This window comes from Sceloporus occidentalis, unplaced genomic scaffold (genome assembly GCF_023333645.1).
Source record: "Sceloporus occidentalis isolate IW3139 unplaced genomic scaffold, rSceOcc1.0.p SCAF_270, whole genome shotgun sequence".
NCBI classification, from domain to species: domain Eukaryota; kingdom Metazoa; phylum Chordata; class Lepidosauria; order Squamata; family Phrynosomatidae; genus Sceloporus; species Sceloporus occidentalis.
Window position 1 is genome coordinate 130200 of NW_028317250.1, and position 24578 is coordinate 154777.

The 24578-nt window shown below is 40.7% G+C and overlaps 2 protein-coding genes across 3 annotated transcripts in view; both read right to left on the reverse strand.

Annotated features, from left to right (window-relative positions):
- Positions 1–545: 545 nt before the first annotated feature.
- Positions 546–1712, reverse strand: LOC149275700 (ATP-sensitive inward rectifier potassium channel 11-like). Its single transcript, XM_089504402.1, has one exon. The coding sequence runs from the start codon at positions 1710–1712 to the stop codon at positions 546–548; it is 1167 nt and encodes a 388-aa protein (XP_089360528.1).
- A 7682-nt stretch (positions 1713–9394) lies between these two features.
- LOC149275701 (ATP-binding cassette sub-family C member 8-like) overlaps positions 9395–24578 on the reverse strand; it is a 50695-nt gene continuing 35511 nt past the window's right edge. For both annotated transcript variants that reach the window (XM_089504400.1, XM_089504399.1), the window contains exons 19-39: positions 24217–24315; positions 22331–22415; positions 21846–21926; positions 21480–21617; positions 21236–21361; positions 20433–20532; positions 19861–20102; positions 19348–19514; positions 17949–18018; positions 17397–17554; positions 14206–14298; positions 13899–14001; positions 13486–13599; positions 13268–13388; positions 12906–13036; positions 12528–12606; positions 12332–12440; positions 11776–11879; positions 11535–11668; positions 11134–11196; positions 9395–9532 (exon numbers count right to left, since the gene is read on the reverse strand). In XM_089504400.1, the coding sequence (XP_089360526.1) occupies positions 9395–9532; positions 11134–11196; positions 11535–11668; positions 11776–11879; positions 12332–12440; positions 12528–12606; positions 12906–13036; positions 13268–13388; positions 13486–13599; positions 13899–14001; positions 14206–14298; positions 17397–17554; positions 17949–18018; positions 19348–19514; positions 19861–20102; positions 20433–20532; positions 21236–21361; positions 21480–21617; positions 21846–21926; positions 22331–22415; positions 24217–24315 (2455 nt within the window). The remainder of the gene's footprint in view (positions 9533–11133; positions 11197–11534; positions 11669–11775; positions 11880–12331; positions 12441–12527; positions 12607–12905; positions 13037–13267; positions 13389–13485; positions 13600–13898; positions 14002–14205; positions 14299–17396; positions 17555–17948; positions 18019–19347; positions 19515–19860; positions 20103–20432; positions 20533–21235; positions 21362–21479; positions 21618–21845; positions 21927–22330; positions 22416–24216; positions 24316–24578) is intronic.

Below are 24578 nucleotides of genomic sequence, written 5' to 3' on the forward strand. Positions count from 1 at the left end.
AGTGGTGTTTTCTTTAAGACATTAGGTAACCCTTTCTAAATTTATCTCCACGCCATATGTTTGAGACCTGCTAGCCCCCCCTCTCTCAGCCCTGCTTTACTCTGTGGTTAATTGAGTCAATTTTCACAAACATGCAACATTGCAAGAATTCCTCCGACAGATACAATTACTGCAAAATAAAAAACAAACAAAAAAAAACAAATAAAATGAATAAAAAAAAAAAAAAAAAGTAGTAGCAAAGTGTATCGTCGGGGGAAAAACAGTACAATTTAAAACAAAAAAATATCTATAGAAACGTGATTTCAAACACGGCAACATTATCTAAATTCGGACGCCTCGGTGGTTACAAGATCAAAGTTATTTAAAAAAAAATCCCAACAGTTATAGCTTTAAGTGCACATCAATATCTTTGAAACAATGCATACATTTTTCATTGGCTCCAACCCTGCATGAACAGAGGTGTGCCAGAACTGCATATAATATTCCTCGTGGCCACCCAGACGCCTAGTGGCACGGAATTAAAAAGGGTCCGTTGTGTCCTTGGGTCAGGAGGGCTCATCAAACAAGGTGAATTTTGGTTTAACCCTCATTGACACATTCCTTTTCCGGATTGTACTCCTTGGGGAAAAGGATTTTGGGTCCATAGTACTCCGGTTCTCGTCCAGTTGCCTGGGTGTACAATTAGGAGTAGGCACTTTTACAGTGTTTCCGAATTTTGAGTAGTCAACCGAGTAGCGGCCATCTTCTTCTGCTACTGTGGGGACAAACCTATGACCCCAAAGTATCTCGTCGGCAAGGTAAGAAGTCCTCGCTTGGGTTGTGATACCTGTAGTTTCCACCACTCCTTCCAAAATGACAATGATCTCCAGGTCCTCCTGGTGATTGAGATCGCTGGGTGATATATCATAGAGAGGACTGTCTTTATTGATTGTGTGGCATATAATGAGTGGGGACACTAAGAAGATCCCGTTGGTGCTCACCGGGTTCTCCGTCTGGATATCAATCTGATTGAGGGGTAAGACTTCTCCTTCCAGACTGCTGGACTTCCTAACCACCTGCATGCGGATGGAAGCACTGATGATCATGCTCTTCCTCAGGTCTCCAACTCTGAACATGAAGCAGAGGCTACCATTCCTGAGGGCTATCACACCATGCTTGCTGAAAATTAGGGTCTCAGCTCTGCGGTGGGCTTGCGCGGTCTTCATGAAGATACATCCTAGCATGATGGCGTTAATGACCAACCCCACAATGTTTTGGACAATGAGAACCAGTATGGCTACAGGACACTCTTCGGTGATCATCCTCCCACCAAACCCAATGGTTACCTGGACTTCGATGGAGAAGAGAAAGGCTGCTGTGAACGACTGGACGCTGGTGACGCATGGGACGAACCCTTCCTCCGTTTTGTCCAGATCTCCATGGCCAAAGGCTATCAGCCACCAAATCATGCCAAAGAGCAGCCAGGTGCAGAGGAAGGACATGGTGAAGATGAGAAGGGTATAATGCCATTTGAGATCGACCACGGTGGTGAAGACATCCAGGAGGAAGCGACCTTGTTCCCTGATGTTCTTGTGGGCCACATTACAAGTGCCATTCTTGGACACGAACCTCGCCCTCCTCTCCTTGGCTTTGTACCTGGGCTCGCTGATGTCCTCCGCTAAGCGGGTGGTCAGCACGTACTCCTCAGGAATTAACCCCTTCCTGGATAACATGGCTATGCCATGCTAATGAAAGAATCCACCTTCACCCAGGTCAGTTAAGCAGATAACAAAGGGTTTTCCGGGGTCTACCTGCGGGAGACGAGCGTGGGGTCTGTGCGTCCCGGTCTCTGGTGGGTGAGCTGTGATCTGCTGAGTGTCCGTGCCCTGCTGCCTCCGGTCTGTGCAAGGAAACCCATCTGCCCACGCCAATCAGCACAGGAAAGGAGGTGGGGGAGGAGGAATAGCGCCTTCTACAGCATGTAGCAGCTGCAGAACGGGTTGCTGCACCTTAGCTGCGGACTCACCGTGGCCTTCAGAGGTGCAAAGGGTGGGCTGAAGACAAAGCACCGGACCCCAGGGGCGAGCACTGCCGACGGGATCTGCGCAGGGACAGCAGGCAGAGGCTGCAGCGGCAAGCGCTGTGTTAATAATGGGAGCAAAGTGAAGTTCCCGGCGCGGCCACTAGAGGGCGCATGAGGTCAAGCCAACAGAATGCATGGGACAAAGCGGAGAGAAAAAAGGCTGTATGGGGGGGGGCAGAGGTGGGGTCTGGGCTGTCACATGACCCCCTTTTATTTAATAGATGTAACCCTGTATTACATCATTATGTACAGAGCACCAGTATATATAATGCAAGGTGCAGAAACACACACACACATATATATATACAGGGGAAAATGGGGACATTTCATACAAAATTTAGCATTAAAACGTAGCATTTTTACATTTAAAGGAAACAATAGAAGCTTCCCATTGTTTTCCAGTATATTTCCCTTTTTTTCTGAATTTTCAAATGTATCTTGAATGTCTTCATTTGTTTACATTTAGATCTCAATGCGTAAGACATCCAAACAGGATCCTGATACATTTTTTTTTAATGAGTAATGAGTCTCTTCTTCGTATATTAACATTTACAGCTGGAGGGGGACCTTTGAGGTCTAGAAAGCTTATATCACTCTGCATGTCGTTTTACGAAGCGTTTTGGAACGTTAGGTAAGTAAATTGCAGGCAGTGAAACCGTTTATTAAAGAATTTTAAAAGCAGTTTAATGGGTAACATTTGCCTCTGCGGGGGGTGAATATAACTCTTTCAGCGGGGCAAGTTCCAGACATGATATATGATATCGCTTTACACGTCCTGCCTCTCTTTATCTTTTAACTACATGATTTCAATTATTTAGTGAGGGAGATCTTATTTCAATCCCGCAGTAAACTGTACTAATTCCCACCAGCCAGGAACGTCATACTAACCCCCAGCTGCCTTGCATATGGCGTGTGGCTGAGACACGCAACTCTACATGATATATTTATTAAGGTAAAAATGAAATGAGTTTCAACATTTTTTTACTGAGAGCATGGTGGATGAGTGGAACAGCCTCCCAGCAGAAGTGGTAGAGGGTAATACAGTGAGAGTATTAAACATACATGGGATAGACATACGGCTCCTGAATCTAAGATGAGACCAACGACTGATTAAGGTTTGAGTCTTTACAGCAGGACGTTTACAAAACGGGCGGCTAGATGGGGGCCGAAGGGGGCAGATCTTCTGTGCTTTTAAATATGGAATTAAATCGAAAATAAATCTACAAATACAAAATACTAATAGTGGTAAATACAATAACTTCTAGGTGTTTATAGCCAATAACTCAACAACACAAGAGCTTTGTGTAGAGTAACAACAAAATACACGCAAAGATTTTAATGCGTAGTTTGTAAAATGGCTTTATCGCCATAGCAACTAATGGAATGGTGCAATTTGTGGGAACATTCTATAGCTTGCTACAGTGATAAAACCGCTTTCACACGTTCTGCTGGAGTGGCTTTCCCCCTGATGTTTCCAGTCTTTCTCGGTTACAGGGAAGATGTGTGGCTCTGTTACACGATGCTTAGTACTGATCTGTCCTGCGTATAAAATATCTTTCTTTCCTGAATAATCCGGCGAAGAAACTTTTTAATGATTAATGAAAACCAGGCAAGTTTCTAAGTTAAAAGATCGATAACTGAAAGTGTCGCCCACACAAGGTCACTGGAATGATTTTTGTTTGGAAAGTGGAATTTGACCAGTGTTTGTCTGTATGTCTGTCTGTCTATCTATCTATCTTTCTATTATCTATCTGTCTATCTATCTATCTATCTATCTATCTATTTATCTATCTATCTATTATCTATCTATCTATTCTCTATCTATCCATCTATCTATCTATCTATCTATCTATCTATTATCTATCTGTCGTCTATCTATCTGTCTGTCTGTCTATCTATCTATCTATTATCTATCTATCTATTATCTATCTGTCTATCTATCTATCTATCTATCTATCTATCTATCTATCTATCTATTCTCTATCTATCTATCTATTATCTATCTATCTATCTATCTGTCTATCTATCTATCTATCTATCTATCTATCTATTCTCTATCTATCTATCTATCTATCTATCTATCTATCTATCTATCTATCTATTCTCTATCTATCTATCTATCTATCTATCTATCTATCTATCTATCTATTTATCTATCTATCTATTCTCTATCTATCTATTATCTATCTATCTATCTATCTATCTATCTATCTATCTATCTATCTATCTATTATCTATCTGTCGTCTATCTATCTGTCTGTCTGTCTATCTATCTATTATCTATCTGTCTATCTATCTATCTATCTATCTATCTATTCTCTATCTATCTATCTATCTATCTATCTATCTATCTATCTATCTATTATCTATCTGTCTGTCTGTCTATCTATCTATCTATCTATCTATCTATCTATCTATCTATCTATTCTCTATCTATCTATTATCTATCTATCTATCTATCTATCTATCTATCTATCTATCTATCTATCATCTATCTATCTATCTATCTATCTATCTGTCTATCTATTTGTCTGTCTGTCTGTATACAGTTGCAAGGTGCTTGCCATGTAGCCTGAAAACCGCTGTAGAAGTCATTAGATGGATGACTGAGGCCGCTACAGAGGGTTCAATTTTACCCAATCCCTCTGGAAAGGGTTAATGAGCTGAAGGCTAATCAGAAACACCTCCTAATATTTAAAGTGTCCAAAGAGAGGCACTTGAATTTACAAAAATACACTTTTACTTGATAACCGCAGTGCCAGCGATATAAACTACGCTAGCATACACACGTACACACTAACACTATCAAATTGATAGATACACATTTTTTCTATTCTATTCTATTGATGTAAGGGACATAAAAGCAAATTTTACTCACTGTGGCCCCTCTAATAAGAATTTACTGAAGGGGATCCCTAATTCTTACAGGCGAGGCCGCTTTGGAGTCTTAACCCAGCTATGGAGACAAGAGGTGACATCTGTATAGATACCGTCCATCCACTAAAAGGCATCACTAACCGTAACCTCAGCAGAACATTCCGCAGTAAAGGTATCTCCGGTTTACCTGCCCTCATTCCTTTATCATATTGTTACGATGTCTCTGATCCCTTATGATGTTTAATTCCATTTGTCATCATCATTAATAAAGGTCGGCTCTGTAGTCAGGGCAGTTACGTGGCGAGGTCCTCATCGCCTGCTTTCTGTTGGCATTTAGCATCTCTCTACGTAAGCCGCTGTTTACACAGCTGTGGCTTTTTCCACCGCCCCCCCAATCTGGCCTCCGGAAATCTCATCTCTGATCATGGGATATTAAAAAAAAACATAAAAATCTGGAATTTACTTAATATGTAGATACTTTTAAGAGCACTTGCCTCTTCTTCTGTTCATCGTTAGCTCGATCTGCCCATTCTTTCCAGTTTGATCATGTAAAAGTCAAAGTAATGGTTTTGGTTTCCAGGGTCATCCCACATAAGGAATAAGGAAAATGTTTTAAATACTACTACTACTAATAATAAGTACTGCTACAACTGCTACTACTACTACTACTAATAATAATAAATACTACCACTACTACTACTACTACTACTAATAATAAGTACTGCTACAACTGCTACTACTACTACTACTACTACTAATAAATACTACCACTACTACTATTACTACTAATAATAATAAGTACTGCTACAACTGCTACTACTACTACTACTAATAATAATAAATACTACCACTACTACTACTACTACTAATAATAATAAGTACTGCTACAACTGCTACTACTACTACTACTAATAATAATAAATACTACCACTACTACTACTACTACTAATAATAATATTAAATACTACCACTACTACTACTACTACTAAATACTACCACTACTACTACTACTACTAATAATAATAAATACTACCACTACTACTACTACTACTACTACTAATAAATACTACTACCACTACTACTACTAATAATAATAAATACTACCACTACTACTACTACTACTACTAATAATAATAAATACTACCATTACTACTACTACTAATAATATTAAATACTACCACTACTACTACTACTACTACTAATAATACTACTACCACTACTACTACTGCTACTACTAAATACTACCACTACTGCTACTACTAGTAGTAGTAATAATAAATACTACCACTAACACTACTACTACTAATAATAATATTAAATACTACCACTACTACTACTACCAATAATAAATACTATCACTACTAATACTACTAATAATACATAATACTACTACTAATAATAATAACTACCACTACTACTACTACTACTACTAATAATAATAATAATAAATAGTACTACTACTACTAATACTATTAAATACTACTACTACTAATACTACTACTAATAAATACTATTAATAATAATAAATACTACCACTACTACTACTACTTCTAATAAATACTACTGCTACTACTACTACTACTACTACTACTACTAAATACTACCACTACTACTACTACTAATAATAATAATAAATACTACTACTACTACTACTACTAATAATAATAATAAATACTACCACCACTACTACTACTACTACTACTACTAATACATACTACCACTACCACTACTACTAATAATAAATACTAATAGTAATCATACTATCACTACTACTACTAAAAATAATAAATACTACCACTACTACTAATAAATACTACTACTGCTAATAATCCTCTTTGACTCATCAGTCACTTGGTTCCACTCTCTGATGGGACATCTCTGAATGAGCCCTGAGACCCTCACTTAGTGTTAACCCCAAAGACACAGATTTCCCACCCTGAGTTCTCATTGGCTTTTGAACCATTCTTTATAGAATCTCTGCGAGAACTCGATTAAAAAGGTATTCACGAATGAGCCAATGTGGCTTGACATGAGGTCAAAAGCTTTCTACTCCAACCATTGGGTCTCAGAGTTAAAGGTCAGGAGCTTAGGGTCATGGAGTGTTGAGTTACCTTCATGAGACTCCCAGCTGGACATATCCAGGAAGCCCCCCCGCATTAACATGTTACCCAATCAGGCATGTCAGTGATTACTTGAAGATTGGTGAGATCTTTGAGTCAAAACAAAAGCTTTAATGTTCATCATACAATGTAACCATGGATTATCCTTCTAAGAGTCTCGGGATAGACTCACGTTAGGCTTTCCCAGGAAGCTGAGAGTCACCTGTATTCAACCAGGACGTTTTCTTGCTACACAACAGTAACACGCGAGACCGTATGAACCTCCGGGGGGGGGGGGGAATTGGATCTAAATCCTGATTAATGAACGTGGACCTGCTATGCAGAGACAGTCATCACTCACTTTCAATGCCTGACACGAGTATCTGGAAGTTTGTGTTTCCTAGTAGTGGCCAAAACAAAAGGCAGAACACGATGTACGGTTATGATAAGTAATAAGCTTTCAAGACCTCAACGGTCCCTTGTTGAGATGGATAAAGGCATGTAATCTAAGTATGGATCAGTGACTGGCCTCTTCAAACTGTCATCAGGCTGAGGGGTTTGGAGGGTTTTGACATTCTGTAAAGTTTATCTTGTCCTTTAAGTAAAGTTATAAGTAACAGGCATCTGCCATTTTCTGGGGCGGTGGGGCATTGAACATAGAGGACAACTGATCTGAAGCCTAGAACACAAGAAGTAGGAGCCTCAGCTGCTGCAGCACCTCTTGGTGACCAATTTATCAACCATGATAACACTTCTATTCCCATCAAAATAAAAATGTTAATACGAATTAAAATGGGTAGCTTAAAAAGAAGTAATGTGAGCCCCTAACGGTGGCTTTTAAGTACATAAAGAGGCACCAAGTTTTTAAAATGTACCCTTCTGATTCTACGTGCTTTTAAGTAGATTTGGACCGGTGAAGCCAATGGAAAAATAAATCATCCTCCTGTAATGCATTGATGGAGTTATTGGGGACACATAGACGCACATAGACACACTATTGTTCAAAGGTTTGGGGTCACTCAGCTGTTTTCATGTAAAACAAGGACATTTGTGGCTGTAACATAATTGCAAAAGGGGTTTCTGAAGATCGATTAGCCTTTTATACTTAAACTTGGATCAGGGAACACAACGTGCCATTGGAACCCAGGAGTGATGGGAGTGATAAAGGGCCATTGGAACCCAGGAGTGATGGGAGTGATAAAGGGCCATTGGAACCCAGGCGTGATGGGAGTGATAAAAGGCCATTGGAGCACAGGAGTGATGGGAGTGATAAAGGCCCTCTGTGCGCCTATGAAGAGATTCCATTAAAAATCAGCCGTTTCCAGCTACAATAGTCATTTACAGCATTAACCCCGTCAGTGCTGGATTTCTGATCCATTTCATGTTATCTTAATGGGAAATAATGCTTCCCCCCCCCAACCAAGGACATTTCTAAGCGACCCCAAACTTTTGAACGGTAATGTGTATATAAATATATCTATATCAGATCTGTTCAGTAAAGCATGTGAACCCTCTACATGCCAAAGGCTTGAGCAATTCTAAGTGTTTCAGTCTTGGTTGATGGAGTCTTCAGCTGTACAAAAATGTCACAAGTCCCATGTGCTGCCGGATCACGCGTGTGAGAGATCTCATGTGTTCCACTAAAAATAGGTGCTATATATATTTCAAGCAGACAGGGTCTTAAAGGGACAGCATACCCTCAAACCGACCCCCTCATTCATTCCTTGGTTTTATTGATTTGGGTGTAGTATCCCAAATCCAGAGTACAATTCCTCATTTTAATAGCTGTAGGTTGTTTTGGGAAACTCTTATCTTTGGGGCCCTTTCTGTGTATCAAACCTATGTATTTTTACTTTACTCAAGGGTGGTAGATAAGTGGAACAGCCTCCCAGCAGAAGTGGTAGAGGGTAATACAGTGAGGGGATTAAACATGCATGGGATAGACATACGGCTCCTGAACCTAAGACAAGACCAACGACTGATTATGGTTTGAGTCGTTACAGCAGGGCTAGACGGGGGCCAAATGGGGGCCGATCTGCCGCCAGATTCTAGATAATACGCGTAGAGGACGTATTCAATAACAAATGGAGACCCCTTTATATCCAGGGGTTACTCTGGGGTATCCAATCCTACCGAGTGTCTTAACAAATTCTGAACGGGGTAGAGACCCCAAATAACCTGATCGATTTCTTTGGATTTATTCTGCATGGAAAATGATTTAGAAGTAAAATAAAACACAACGACCTCTATTAGGAAACAATGGAGATTCTTTTTTATTTACATATTATTTACACTATTAGAAAAAAAAACAACTAATTGATTGGTGAATTGCACTTTGAAAGGTTTATACGGGCGATTATTTATCGGCTTGGACGTAAGATGCAAACATGCTGTTCTCCTGTTCCAACAGAAGCTCGGGTTTGTCGTACTCCATGATAGCGCCTCTCTTCATGACGATCACCATGTCGGCATTCAGAATGGTGTGAACCCGGTGCTGGCAAAGAAAGAGGAGAGAATGAAAGGGTGGTAGATAAGTGGAACAGCCTCCCAGCAAAAGTGGTAGAGATTAATACAGTGAGGGAATTTAAACATGCATGGGATAGGCATATGGCTTCTGAATGTGTGTTAAAGGTATACGCAGTGTTGTGTGTGTGTCTTTTGTTGTGGTCAGGGGTATTTGGAATCTAAATGCTCCCTCCTCTGTCTTTTGATGGTTCTTGTCTGAAACAGAAGTTTTTATTATGCTTATTCCTTCCTAACGTACCAAACCTTAGTGCACCTGCCCTTAGAGCGATAGGTTATTGCCTTGTACAGGCTGTGAAGCCTCATGCTGGTGGCAGAGGGGTTAACACAGAATGCAAGCGGGAAGGTGGTCACGTGAGCCGTGACCCAGATTATGTGAGGCAAAAATAATAAATAATCATAAAAAAACGAAATTCCGGCTCCGCTCCACTACGCTCAGGAGGCGAGATCGGAGCTAAAGAGCTCGTTGATTAAACTGAAGTCAAAGCAGCTGCTCGATAATAATAAAGACATTCGAGATGCAGACGATGAGACATTCATTCGCTAAACCGTGAATGAATTAAAACATTTAATTTCTCTGGATTCATTCTGCGGGCCAACCAATTCCTGATTTTCTCTGCGTCATGCACAATGGAACCAGAACCGGCTCCCCGTATGTTCCCTTGCGACATTTTCTTCCTGGTGATAATCATCGGCACTCAACACAACAACTTATTTTATTGCCAGATAGCCGTCGATATCCGGCACTTTCCCCGCTTAATGGTCTTGATATGGATTCGCCTTTGTTTTTCTCTGCATTTAACGATACCTGTTCTGTGATTAGCTTTCCGGGTCACTCATGTAGACGACCAACAGATGTTGCTTTTTTTCTGTAAGACTCACGTCCCGGGCTAAACCTCGGCAACGGCTCGGCGCAGGCAGACACGCTAACACTAAATAAACAGAATTATCTCTTTCTAAACACACTGCGCTCTATTCATCTCGGAGATCAGCATTTATTGTAACAATGAAACTTGTTTGTTTCATTAAAGGTTCTTGTGAACTGGAAGCCACTGTTTGCTCTGGACGTGATATGATACAAATGTATCCAGGTCATCGATGTTGATACATTGCCCTTAAAACGCAATAAAACATTTATTACTAAGACATTTTGATGCGGTTTAAAAGCCAGGATGAATTCTTTTTTCCTATCAGAAGTCCTGGAGAGTAATTGATATATTGAGTGACTTGGCTACAGAGCCACACAGGTTGAGTTACGGAGATGGTCTGACGTTGATCACAGGTCATTATGGTGCATTCTGTCCGTGTTAAGCACCTGGCGAGCTGTTTTACTGGTCCAAGGACAAAGGCCACCCATAAAGAGGTCGTTGATGGGTGATCTGTGAGCTTTGGGAGGCACTTTATTAAATGTTTAATTAGATAAATCCAAAATACTCGACAGGATTATGACATTCCAGGAATGAAAGGATTTGGAATTTGAGATGAGGGTGAACGATACCCCCCACCCCGGATGTTGCCATATGATAGGGGGTACAGAGAAAAGGAGAGAAATGGACCAGGTGCTGCGCTTACCGCTATAGTGACCACCGTTCGATCGTCGAAGGCTGTCATTACCACTCGCTGTAAGATATTTTCCTAGAGAACAAGACGAGATGAAAGATCCATTAACGAGATGCATGGAATCGGGGCTGTAACATCATCCATTCAGGAGATGGGGGAGGACTGGTCAATGTATGGGTCAACCATCAAGAACGCCAACCCTTTCATGCCCAGAGGAAGGTTAACCATTTTAGAATAATGCCTGGAATAATGACCTGCTTAGCTCTTTAAAACCAGACTTATGTGCTTTTACAATGTAAAGGATTTGGGGTTTCTGGTTATTTGGCTGTATTACAATGTAACACTGCCTATTTATTATTGAATAGTTTCCGCACATGGTCCGTTGTCAGCCTTCTCTGCCTGTTCTGACTTACAGTGGCCATGTCTATAGAGGCGGTGGCTTCATCCATGATCAAGATGCTGCTCTTCCGAACGAAAGCCCTGGCCAAGCAGAAGAGCTGTCTCTGACCCACGCTGAAGTTCTCGCCGCCTTCCGTCACTGAGGCGTCTGGAGGGAAAAAAAAGAAGACGCTTCAATGAGATATTCGTATTTCTCGTACTTCTGCTACGAGCCGAGATCGAGTAACGATGAACGTTTAAAGATGTAAATCTTACCTATCCCCCCGGGCAAAGCTTTCACAACGGGCTTGAGCTGCGCGATTTCCAAAGCTTCCCACAACATGCTGTCTGTGCACTTATTCTCCGGGTCCAAATTAAATCTGATGAGGAACCGTCGGGGATTGAAGAATGTCATTACCACCACCGTAGCGATAAAATATATTTATAGCAATCTGTCGAGTCACCTTGAAGTCCCATTAAGTTTAACTAAACTTCAATTGAACTACAATTTGTCAGTTGAGTCGATTGAAATTTGACTGATGTCGAGATGGTAGTCCAGCTTTAGTTAGTGGATGAATGAGTTTCTCATTCCCAGACAACTCAGTGGAGCAGACCCAAGGAACTCAACATTGATCAAACTCAAGGAACTCCAATCTGTCTCTCCAGCCTGGTGGCGATCGAACAAACACCAAGACTAGTCCTAATTGTGGCATAAATCACATAGAGCATGGAGCCTGACGGCAGATAGGGAGCATCTCGCTGTACCGTCAGATCACGTCTGTAAGTCTCCCGCATGCTCTGGTTACACGCGTGTCGGAGCCGGGGTCCTTACCTGATCGTCCCGCTGAATAATATTGGATCTTGCAGGATAATGGAAAGTCTCGATCTTAGCGTCTGCAGTGGTAATTTGGCGATGTCTATCCCATCGATGATTATCCTGCCTGTACAAAGCGCAAAGAAAATATAAATCCTGAGATGTTGTTCAGTTCATAAATAAGTCCCGTCTGCGCATAACTTCTCAAGCTCACCTTGGAATGTATCCACCATCCTAAAAAACGCCAGGGAGAACGAGGATTTCCCACTGCCGGTCCTCCCACAAATACCGATCTGTGAAATCATAGAGTGATTTATTCCATCTGAGAAACTGGTAGATCGGCCCCATTCGGCCCCCGTCTAGTCGCCCGTTTCTCCTGCTGTAAAGACTCAAACCTTAATCAGTGGTTGGTCTCGTCTTAGATTCAGGAGCCGTATGTCTATCCCATGCATGTTTAATACCCTCACTATATTACCCTCTACCACTTCTGCTGGGAGGCTGTTGCATTTATCTACCACCCTCTCATAAAAAAAGCTCATCTCCTTTTTACTTTTAGAAATATATCATGTAGAGTTGCGTAGAATGTTACTACCTTCTGCCCCGGGGTTATATGAGCATTGACGTGCTTTAACACCGGTTTTAGGGTGCTATCGTAGCGGACGCTCAGATTCTGGATCTGGATCTCGCCGCTCTCCGGCCAGTTCTGGGGAATTTGTGACGGAGCTGCGTCCGAGGAAACAACACAACGAATTAAAACATATTCATTCCCCCAACATAACGGATTAAAACACATTCATTCACCCAACACAACGGATTAAAACACATTCATTCACCCAACACAACGGATTCAAACATATTCATTCACCCAACACAACGGATTAAAACATACTCATTCACCATTACCGAGTAACCCAGCTTCATTAATCATTGAATGCCCCCCCCCCCGGTACTCACATAAAAGCCCCTTGTAATTTTCGGGTTCCGTTTTCAAAAGGCCGTTAATTCTTTTCACGGCCCCCAGCTGGATTTCCATATCCGACAAATTCCGCACCATCCAGTTCAGATAGTTAGACACCTAAACACAAAACAAGCGGAAAAAATAGATAACAGGAGAAAATAATCCTCATTCTTCAATATGCACTAATATATACAAAGTATCAACGCTTTTTTACCATAAGTGCGTAAATTAGTCCCAATCCCACCAGCCCCGGAGACAGCTCGTTGGCCAAGGAATCCATGATGGAAGCAACGGCAGCAACAAGCACCACGCAGGCGCCGATATATTCCTGAAAAGAAGAATCAAATGTAAAAATACACCCCAAAAAAAAAGCCACAGCCGAGCGCCGTCTATAACTATCGCAGCTTTGTTTCTAATCATGTATCCCGGGTCGGCCCGGTTAATAATACGGGTCAACGTATCATAGTGATTTGATACACTGTTAACCTTTAGGGTGCCAGGAGGTTGTGTAAAGCTTATATTTGGCCAATAAACCAATAAATCGGCCCCCATCTCTGCTAAGCCACCGGTTATTATATATTTGATCTTGTAACCAATCGCAGGTTGCGAACGATCCTCGGCACCCACCATACGGACTTCCAGCCACCGATTGGCCGCCGTGAGGAACAGAGACGCGATGTTGTTGGAATCCGTTAATTCAAGAAGTTTTTGCTGGAATCGTCCTTCATATCTTAAAAAAAAAAGAGATTACTTTACAGGATATTATAGAAAAGGCTGGAAAAGAGTTTAATGGATTGGAAAATATTACAGTTTGTGGGAAAATGAAAATCAAAGGTCAATTAAAAGACCAAGAAGACGTGCATTTGGGTTTCTACAACACTTTTTTGGGTGGCACTTTTGGGCAGCACTCTGATCGCGTAGCCGCGGACGGTACCTGAACGCTCGTATGGTCGTCAGTCCTTCCATCGTTTCCGAAAAATGTGACAGCAGCGGCAGTTGTGTGCTGTCCTCGAGCTGCTGCAGGTCTCTGGAGAGAATACAGAATGTATCAAACCGAAACATGAAACGACGCGGCCGATCGTAAAAAAAAGATTAAAAATACATTTTCAAAAATATTAAGCTTTTTTTAAACACTTGTAGTGCAGCTTCATATCAGCCATTTGTATGATTCCCAATCTGCTAGACAAACACCCCAACTCCTTATCATACTGCCTGTGGGAAACAATAGAATGACTCAGTCTTAATCACCCAGCCGGACTCTCTGACTAATGAAAGTCTATGGAGGAACAGACTTCATTAGCATCGCCATAAAGCATCAGCTCAGTGTGGTGTTTGAGCCCGGAAAGTCACCCAAAATATCACATGACGGGGGGGGGGTTATATTACTGTATACAGCGCTGGGGGGTTATATTACTGTATACAGCGCTGGGGGTTATATTACTGTATACAGCGGTGGGGGTTATTACTGTATACAGCGCTGGGGGTTATATTACTGTATACAGCGCTGGGGGTTATATTACTGTATACAGCGCTGGGGGTTATATTACTGTATACAGCGCTGGAGGGTACTATTACTGTATACAGCGCTGGGTGGTTATTACTGTATACAGCGCTGGGGGTTATATTACTGTATACAGCGCTGGGGGGTTATATTACTGTATACAGTGCTGGGGGTTATATTACTGTATACAGCGCTGGGGGGTTATATTACTGTATACAGTGCTGGGGGTTATATTACTGTATACAGTGCTGGGGGTTATATTACTGTATACAGCGCTGGGGGGTTATATTACTGTATACAGCGCTGGGGGTTATATTACTGTATACAGTGCTGGGGGTTATATTACTGTATACAGCGCTGGGGGTTATATTACTGTATACAGTGCTGGGGGTTATATTACTGTATACAGTGCTGGGGGTTATTACTGTATACAGCGCTGGGGGTTATATTACTGTATACAGCGCTGGGGGTTATATTACTGTATACAGTGCTGGGGGTTATGCTCAAGGAGAAAAGATTTATCAGAGACTCCTGCGTTATCCCAAACTGTGTGTTTCCCACATATTAATTTTTAAGGCAGATCTTATAAAAACGTTGATTTCCTGCTGATATAAAAGCTGGGAGGTCAGGGAATCCGCACCGTTAATCCATCCCTTTCCAGACAACGTTTATGTTTATTATGGGTAATAAATTCCCGTGGTACCCAGCACAGTCTCCAGCCTTAAACTGAGTCCGTCTATTTATATATAACGTATAGAAGTCCTGTTATGTATATTATATATATTATTATATTATATTATAGATAATATTATGTATTTAAAAAAAAATAAAGTCTTTTATTTTGTTTTAATGAAAGAAATAATATCTCCCAATCTGTGGCTTTAGTAATTCAGAATGAATTTTATAAATGGCTTGTAAACCATACAGAGGAATCCCACCCACGCCGGGGGTATCGGATTATTAGAGTCAGCGCGATGTGCGCTCAGAGTCCGGTTAATGAAAACATGTCTGCGATATCCATGAAGCCGGGACGGCAGGTGGTCCGGGCTCGGAACGCTCTAAATATTCCATCGCCAGCGCATTCCGGCGAAAAAAACAGGGGATTCATTAACACATCGTGAATGGCGTACGCGTGCCCCCCGCTGATACAATAACCGGCTCGACTGCAAAGGCTACTGTTACCGGCTAAAAGAATAAGAATTACAAAAAAATTCCATCTTCAAAGCATTTTTAGTCCTCAGAAGGAAAAATCTTTTCGTTGTCAGAGCAACAATTTCTAGGGAATAATCTTCATAAGAGAAAAAAAGGACGAGCAAGAGGTTACTGCCGAGGCATATTAAGTAATATTGTGTATTAATGCAAAATGTTTTTTTTTTTTTTTATTTGCCTTTAAATGTAGATTTTAATACTGTCAGATATTTTGGATCAATATAATTTTCACTGCTAAACTGCAACTAGATGTTTCTTTTTATTTTCATAATAATACTAAAATAATAATAATAATATTAAAATAATATTAATAAAATAATAATAATAATAAAATAATATTAATAAATTAATAATAATAATAATAAAATAATATTAGTAATAATACATTTCCTTATTTTTGATATGCGGATGTCTATAAATAAAGGCCTAAGTTGTGTCGATGAGTTGCTGAAAATTAAGCAACTTCTACATTCACTAAAGTGAACTCCACGACCAACGTGGCCACGGTACAAGTGGATTTGACTACCAGTTTGCAGCGAGGTGCTATGAAAAGCATGATAATAACTACATTTTGAGTCGACACTTGAGTTGAAAAGGGGGCCCCAGCTCAGCTTGACTCCTCAAATTGACCCAGAACTCCATTAAACCTATTATGGTTGCTCACTTGATGACCGGCTCGGCCACAGAGTTGACCGCAAACGAGAACCATCAACTTTCGTGACAGACTTGAGACAGAAGCCGAACTAAACGCAGCGTCAACTCAACTCATTGGGGGACCCCCGATGTCCATCTCGACCCAACTCAAGCGTTCTATTGGGCTTATTAAAGCTCATATCCCATCTTGTCTTGAAATGATACAATGTGATTCAGGCTGTTTGTATTTTTTTTTTTTTTTTAAAGGTTAGTTTGGATTTTTTAGGATTTTGGAGAGATTTAACTGCGATAAACATCGTAATTTGACATCTTCTCTGTAAAAGGAAACATCGCGTGGAGAGATGAGTCAGATTTGGCTTTCAATCTTATTTATTTTCCGTCCGAGGACAAACTGACTCTAATAAATCTGTTTTCGTGTTTCAGAAACTCTTGTCTGATTAAAATGTAACCTTCACTGGAATGATGTTACCAGAAATAAACTGTATCAATACTTTAGCCCCTTAATGACAAAGCCCGTACATGTACGGGCTCAAAATGCATTGTTTTCATTGGGTTTAGGGACCGCCCATTGTCCTCAAGGGGTTAAAATATAACCAGAACTGTATCAACTACCCTATGAGATCTGTACCCTGTTTATCAAATACTTAAGCCTGTTTTATAAGGGTAATAACTTAATTTGGGGGTAGATGGACCCTTTAAGTGCTCTTCTCTCACCCCTGTGTCCTCCCAAGCAAAGCACCGAGTACACAGTCAGCACTTACCTGGACGCCACTCGGAAGTACTTCTGAATAAAGTAACATATGATGGCGAGGGGCACCAGGGAGATCATGAATATCGGGGTCACGAACGAGATCACGGCCAAGGCAGAGACGCACAGCAGGGTTGACCTGCTTAGACACTCCAGTGTGGCCGGCATATGCTGGATAAAGCACAAAATCTGAAATAAATATATTAAATACGCCACTCCGGCCCCTAAGAACAGGAGGTTCCGCTGATACAATGTAACAGGAAAGTTAAAGATGCCGTCCCACCAACCCTGCTGAATTTTTTCTATCTAAAGGGTCCCTTCTCACCTGTTCTTTCTGTACGTCATCTCGTTATGTTATATACTAATTGTTATGTCTTGTCTACCCTTTGTACAGCGCTGCGGAATCTGATGGCGCTATACAAAACAATAAATAATAAAAATAATAATAAGCGTGGCATTAGAATCTGTTGAGCGCCCAAAAAGTTTAATCGTGTAAAAAGCTGCCACCATCCCCTCCCCCAGGGATTGCTTATTAATGATTGTTATTAACGTGTTTTGGACGCACCTGATCGATTGTATTAAAGTCCGCGGAGAATCTGTTCAGAATACTACCGAGGGGCGTCGTTTCAAAGAACCTACAAACAGCAAAAAAACATCAGAAAAACTATAAAAGAAAACAAAAACATATCCTATCCTGCAACGTGTGTGAGATCTTTACATCGTTATAACGGGGACTCAACTCGATTTAACTGCGTTTGCCCCCCCAGTATTTTTTGCTTTCGGCTGAATAATCCCGCTCGTACGGCAGTGAGAGGTGATACATTCTGGAAGATCTTGCAGAGGATCCAGACCAGGAATAATTGTCCAGTTTAACGGCTGGACGCACGGACGGCCCTTTTGCCAGTTCTGCTGCGTGTGATCAGAGCCGGCCTTAGGCGTTGTGGCGCCCTGTGCGGACTACTCCTCTGGCGCCCCCCCTCACTACCCCCCCTCTCTGCCCCTTCAAACTACCCCCCCCATGCCCCTTCAAACTACCGCCCCTCAAACTACCCCTCCCCTCTGCCTCTTCAAACTACCCCTCCCCTCTGCCCCTTCAAACTACCCCTCCCCTCTGCCCCTTCAAACTACACCCCCCCTCTGCCCCTTCAAACTACACCCCCCCTCTACCCCTTCAAACTACACCCCCCCTCCCTCTGCCCCTTCAAACTACACCCCCCCTCCCTCTGCCCCTTCAAACTACACCCCCCCCTCTGCCCCTTCAAACTACACCCCCCCCACTTACCTTGTTGCCGGAGTCCTGCGGTGAGAGCGGGAGGCATCCGTCTTCTCGCTCTGCCGCGGTGCCGGCATTTCATGTTGAGAGCCGGAATAGTCCGGCGCTCAACATGAGATGCCGGCACAGCGACGGAGTCACGGAGAGTAAGGGGCGCCGAGCGGTTGCCGAGAACTTCACGAGCAACCGCTCGGCGCCCCTGACCGGGACTTAGATTTAAGCATCGTTTTTTTTTTAAACTTTATTTAACATGAATGATGTTAAATAAAGTTTTAAAAAAAACCACAAAAAAAAAAACCGATGCTTTAATCTAAGTCCCGGTCAGGCGCCCCTGCAACCATGGCGCCCTGTGCGGTCGCACAGGTCGCACACCCCTAAGGCCGGCCCTGCGTGTGATCCACAAGCCGAAGCGTGAACCCACAACCACCCAGCCCAGGTGCCTTATTGCTTTTACAGCATTTTCGCACCTGCTTCAATATACCTTCCATGAATGGAACATTCTGGAAACAAAATTCAACCCTTGATTACAACAGCACGGTAACCACCCTCAGCCACCTTACAAACTCCGGCCCTATCACTCAATGAAGCTTGACACATGGACTAAGGGGTTAACCAATTTCCATTTATCATCGCAACGTCTGCCAAATTATCGTACGATTCATAATAACATTCTGAATTATCAACAGGCTACCTCATGGGTGCGAGAATGATCGCGTTCAGGAGGCTCGTGTGTAACTTTTTAGCGACTCTCAATCCGGTCCATTCCACGGCGATGGACGAGGCCAGGCACATAATAATCCCAAAACAGGACAGGATGCTGAAAACCATAGAGTATGAGGAATGGTCAAACCGGCAGTCCTGGAGGAGAAACCGTTGGCAGAACATGAAGCTTCCATCTTATCGCTACCAAAAAATAATAATTCACGGTAAAAAAACAGATCATTTCTCAACGTGCCGGAGCCGTGAAGAGCGAGAGCCGCTGACTCTCAATTTCCACGTCCACATAAACAGATTATCACTTGTGCTGCTATGGCAACACTGTTTTTGAAGCAATGGCTTCTTCTAATGTCACGAGACTAAAAAACTGGAATTAAAATATCCCCAAAAATAAATGAATTGAGCCAAAATTTGAAATGATGAAAGAATTATTTCTGGCTGTAACCCATTTGGTGGAACATTAAGACGTTGGCTTCAAGCAGAGTACCTGTCCTCGGACGCAGTTCGTGGCCGATGCGTTCCCAATGGCGTCCGATGTCCACTTGGCCAGCCAGAAGTCGATGGCCACCATGACAGAATGCTTCAGAAACTGAGAGAAGACGAGAAGAGGCAGCAACAGGAAGCCGGCGGAGCTCAGGTACTTTCCACACGCCTTCCACGGCAGTTTTGCCCGTTGATGTGACAGGGACGAGAGATTGTCATCATCATCATCACTTTCAGATAGCTCTTCTACTATGGACAGGAAGAGAAAGAAGGGCTTCGTGGAGATATTTATTTATTAATAATTCCCTACAAACACTCCAAAAACTGTAACGTCGTTCGGGATTGTCACGTTATTCCAAACGCAGGACAGCAACGCTCACGGATGATTAAATGGATTTTCGGAATGTTCCATATCTTCTCCCGGCTGATACAAATTATAAAATGATACATATCTCACGCTGGATAAAAATTATCTGAAGCCAAAAAACAGATTTTTAAATCAACTGGCTGTGTTTTGCTATATTTTCCTTTTAAGAACATGAGATGGAAGGGCTGGGAGTTATATAAATAATTTACCTTCGTCTTCCTCGTCATCTCCTAAAAACGCATCTCTAGAATACATGGACCTCTTTATATTTTTCCTCTCCCCTGTTGTCTTGCTGTCTATAATAATCTCCTTAAAAAGAAAATGAAAAGCAATAAAATAAATAAATAAATAAAAAACCAATAAAAAATTATATATATAATAGTATAATATACAACTAGTACAAGCAAATACAATATATATCATATATAATATTACATAATATATAATATTAATTTTCATATATATAAATGTATATAAATAAATATATATACAGTTTATACATATATTATATATATATATATATATATTTATTTATATATATGAAAATTAATATTATATATTATGTAATATTATATATGATATATATTGTATTTGCTTGTACTAGTTAAACTACATCCAGCGTGATATATATATTAAACTGAGAATATCCAACCCCTTATCTCCAACCAGACCCCATCAGAAGAACCCTGAATGCACATGAAGCTTTTGCCAAATGTTTTTATATTCCAGACAAAGAGGTGTCAGAGACTATTTTTATTAAAATCACATGTATTTGTGTCAAAATAAATATCTTGATTTTATATTCACGGCAGAATACGGCGCAGCGTTGGAAACCAGCTTTTGGAATTCATGTGCAGTCAGTTGGGATTTCTGTAACTCACTCAAAACCTTAATAAATATTCATCAGGGGCTGGCGTTTCTTCTCTTCTCAAAGTGGAAACACTGTTTCTTGTAACTGTATATATAGTAGTTACATCTATAGAGCACCCGTGGATATAAAGAAAGAACCCACCTTCTCTAACTCTTGATCCTGGCGATTCATGAGGGTCTTCCAATGTTCATAAAGCTCAGGGTCTGATATCTGGATGTCTTTGAGGGTTCCTTCCCGTTGAATGGTTCCATCTTTCATGGCTATAATCTGAGATACATTAGAATTAAATTTGTCTTTAGAATGAATTATCCATTGGACATAGTGATAGATCTTTATGTTCTACACCAGTCACTTCACACATCACGTGGATCTTCTACGTCCTTACCCAGTCGGCGTGTGGAAGGTACTGCAGTTTGTGGGTTACCAACACCGTGGTCCTCTTATTATCTCTTAGCATTTTAAGAATCCCCTCCTGCATTAGGTGGTCACTCAGATGAATGTCCAGAGCGGAAAAAGGGTCATCCTTGAAGAAGGGAAAACCAACAAAAAAACACGTTTCAAATAAATTCCTAGAGCAAAATAATTCAGTTACCCCCCTCCCCCATTCTAGGCAGAGAGCACAGAAATAAATGATATATCCACACCGAACAAAGGAGGTAAACATTCTACAGAACAAACAATGAAAGTAACACGTACATGTAGAACAAAAGAATCAAACCGATCAATGAAATCAATCGTTTCGGGTACGTACCAGAAATACGACACTGGTTTGTTGGTAAAGGGCTCTGGCGACGCTGATCCGCTGCCGCTGTCCTCCTGATAGGTTAATTCCCTGAAAAGGAAGAAAATGATTACCTGTAAGCTGAAATAACCGATGGATAATGTGTCGATTTTTCCAATACTACTTTTTCCTGATAATGAATAAACTGGAGCAGGACGTGTGATCCACAGATTAGCGAGAGAACGTGAATGGCCGACGGTCAACTGGAAACCAACTGGTCTCCGCACGCCTCTGTGCACAAACGTTTCTTCTCAACACATCGATTTACAATAACTAATACGCTTCTGGAAGATACTCCGTGTGTCTGAAGGCTATACTGAGTCTCGCTGTCTGTACGACCTGCTCTATGGTATTAATGGGGATTCAGCCTATAGAATATGGGCTGCTCCCCTGCAACGTCCATCATCGCAGCGTAAAACAAAGGTCTACATGAGACGATTACCGAGACCACCTACCCTTTCTCCAATCTGGGTTTGGTCACCATGGGGGAGAATGTCGATATCGGGTTGAAGGGAACAGGCGTCTATGATGGCTTTGTATCTGCGGAGAGAGACGTGAGATATAGCAGGACATCTACACCAGGACCCAGCAGGCATAGATCGAAATGCTTTAACTTTGGTGGGAAACCAAAAGATGATTGCTTGCCAATGTGGACACCGCTAGCCTCACAGCCAGCAGCTTCAAGTGCTGACTCAGCAGGAGATCCAGAGGGGTCTAACGAGATGCCCCCCAGACACATGTGGGCAACATAAGCTTCCATTGATTCCCTGCCAGTGACTGGTTGAAGGTAGCTATAATGCTTATGAGACCTAGACCACAGAGGGAGTGTTTGTGCTGCAGCCCTGGAGCTGCAGCTTCTCCTAAAGGTATGTTTTTTTTTTCTTTATATATTTTTTTGAAAGCTAAAGAATGCATATTAAAGTATTTACTTTGGTGAGGCTGTCTTGGGGTACTGAATGGATTTCAAATCCAACTTTTGATTTGCCTGTCCTATCACATACATGAGTTTGGTGATCCAGAAGATTTTTCATCACGAATAAAGCAAAAAAATAAAAAATCTATATTTTGGTCGAATAATTGCCAGATAAGGAAAAATGTAAGTCTTTTAAGCAACACTCACTCCAAATGACCCTCAAAGGGGTGACTTACAGAAGACTGCTTATTTTGAACATGGTATTGATTTGTGTTTCAGAAAGTGTATTTTTTTTTGCTTATTTAGACTTTTTTATTCTTATTGCTAAATGGGGGTAATTCGACCGATCGGAATTCGTTTTTTCCAGCACGGAATATTGTATGAATCGTATGTCTCTTTCGGAAGAGCTGATGGATAACACTCAGCGTCAAATATTGATCATCGCGTAAAGAAACCTCTCGGAGATCAATAGCAGCCAAGTCTTAATGTATCTCTTCTACTCTGCGGCTTCTAAGGAGCAGCGGACTTCTTCCTGGGTAAATAATCATTCCGACTTTGTCTCTCCGAAGGTCAAGTTTACAGTAACAATTTCTTCAATAAAAAACTTAATGAATACAGGTGGAGCCTTGGTGTTATTACATCTTAAAATTTCTTGGAGGATTATAGATATTGGCAATGGTGGCATCCCTTATTTTATTTCTTTATTATGTTATTTTACTCTATTCATTTTTTTATGTTTATTTTTTTTGTTGATTTTTCTACCAACTCGCTATGAGATTTAAGTCAAACATCAAACCTTTAATATAAAACAGATTTTAAAAAAAAGACATGAAACTTTTAATTAAAACTGATTTGAAAAAATAAAATAAAAAAAATAATGAAAAAATAATGAAAATGTCACTGAAAGAGTTAACGTAGTCTTTTTTTTTTTTTAAACATTAATATTTTTGATTTGGGAAATTTCTCCTCCATTGTCCTCTGGATTTTTTATATGAGAATAAAATATATAAAAATATTTTTTTTCTTGAACTAAGGTGGGCTATAAAAAAACAAGGTATTTATTTTAAAAGAAATATAAAAAACCCCCAAACATATTTATAAAGAATTGTTCTGATTCCATTAATAAAAATTCAGATTTAAAATTCTTACGTGCAAACAAATTGCTGCTAAAAAAAACAAACCAAAAACTTTTTTAAATCATTTTTATGGGGTCTATGTAATAGTTGTACGTTTTAAAATCAATGTTTTTTTCTTGTTACGTTACATGGATCACACAACACGAACAGGAAATAAGCAGACGTGGCCTTTGGCGGTCGGCAAAGGAAATTAATGTCACGTAACTGGGAAAATCTTTCCGGAAAAAAAAAATACAAGCAAGAAAAAAAAACACCTCAATGTTTATTTGTAATAAACATAAATTTATCTTACTTCTGTTTGTTGAAAGAGCTTTCAAATGTAATGTTCTCCTCCACGGTGGCGTTTAGGAGCCAGGGCTTCTGGGAGGCGTAAGCGACGGCTCCCCTTCTCCTAAAATTAAAGGTGCTGTTCCATTTATAATGTTGAATTTAACTTTATTGCTTTTTTCAAACATTGTGTTTTTTTGAATACATTAGTAAACTTTTTTCTTAAACAAAAAACCTTTAAAAATAAAAAAAATCACATTCTAAAAAAAGCAATTAACCAGAATTAATGAAACCCTCCTGAGACAATTGGGGTTTGTGTTCATTCTATTTATGCGCTATTAATAGTACTAATTGAAATCACTTTAACGTTAAGTAAGGAATTTAACA

What these genes read in the sequence shown, in the direction of transcription:
- LOC149275700 (XM_089504402.1), bottom strand. Translation starts at nt 1,712, where the DNA reads ATGTTATCCAGGAAGGGGTTAATTCCTGAGGAGTACGTGCTGACCACC.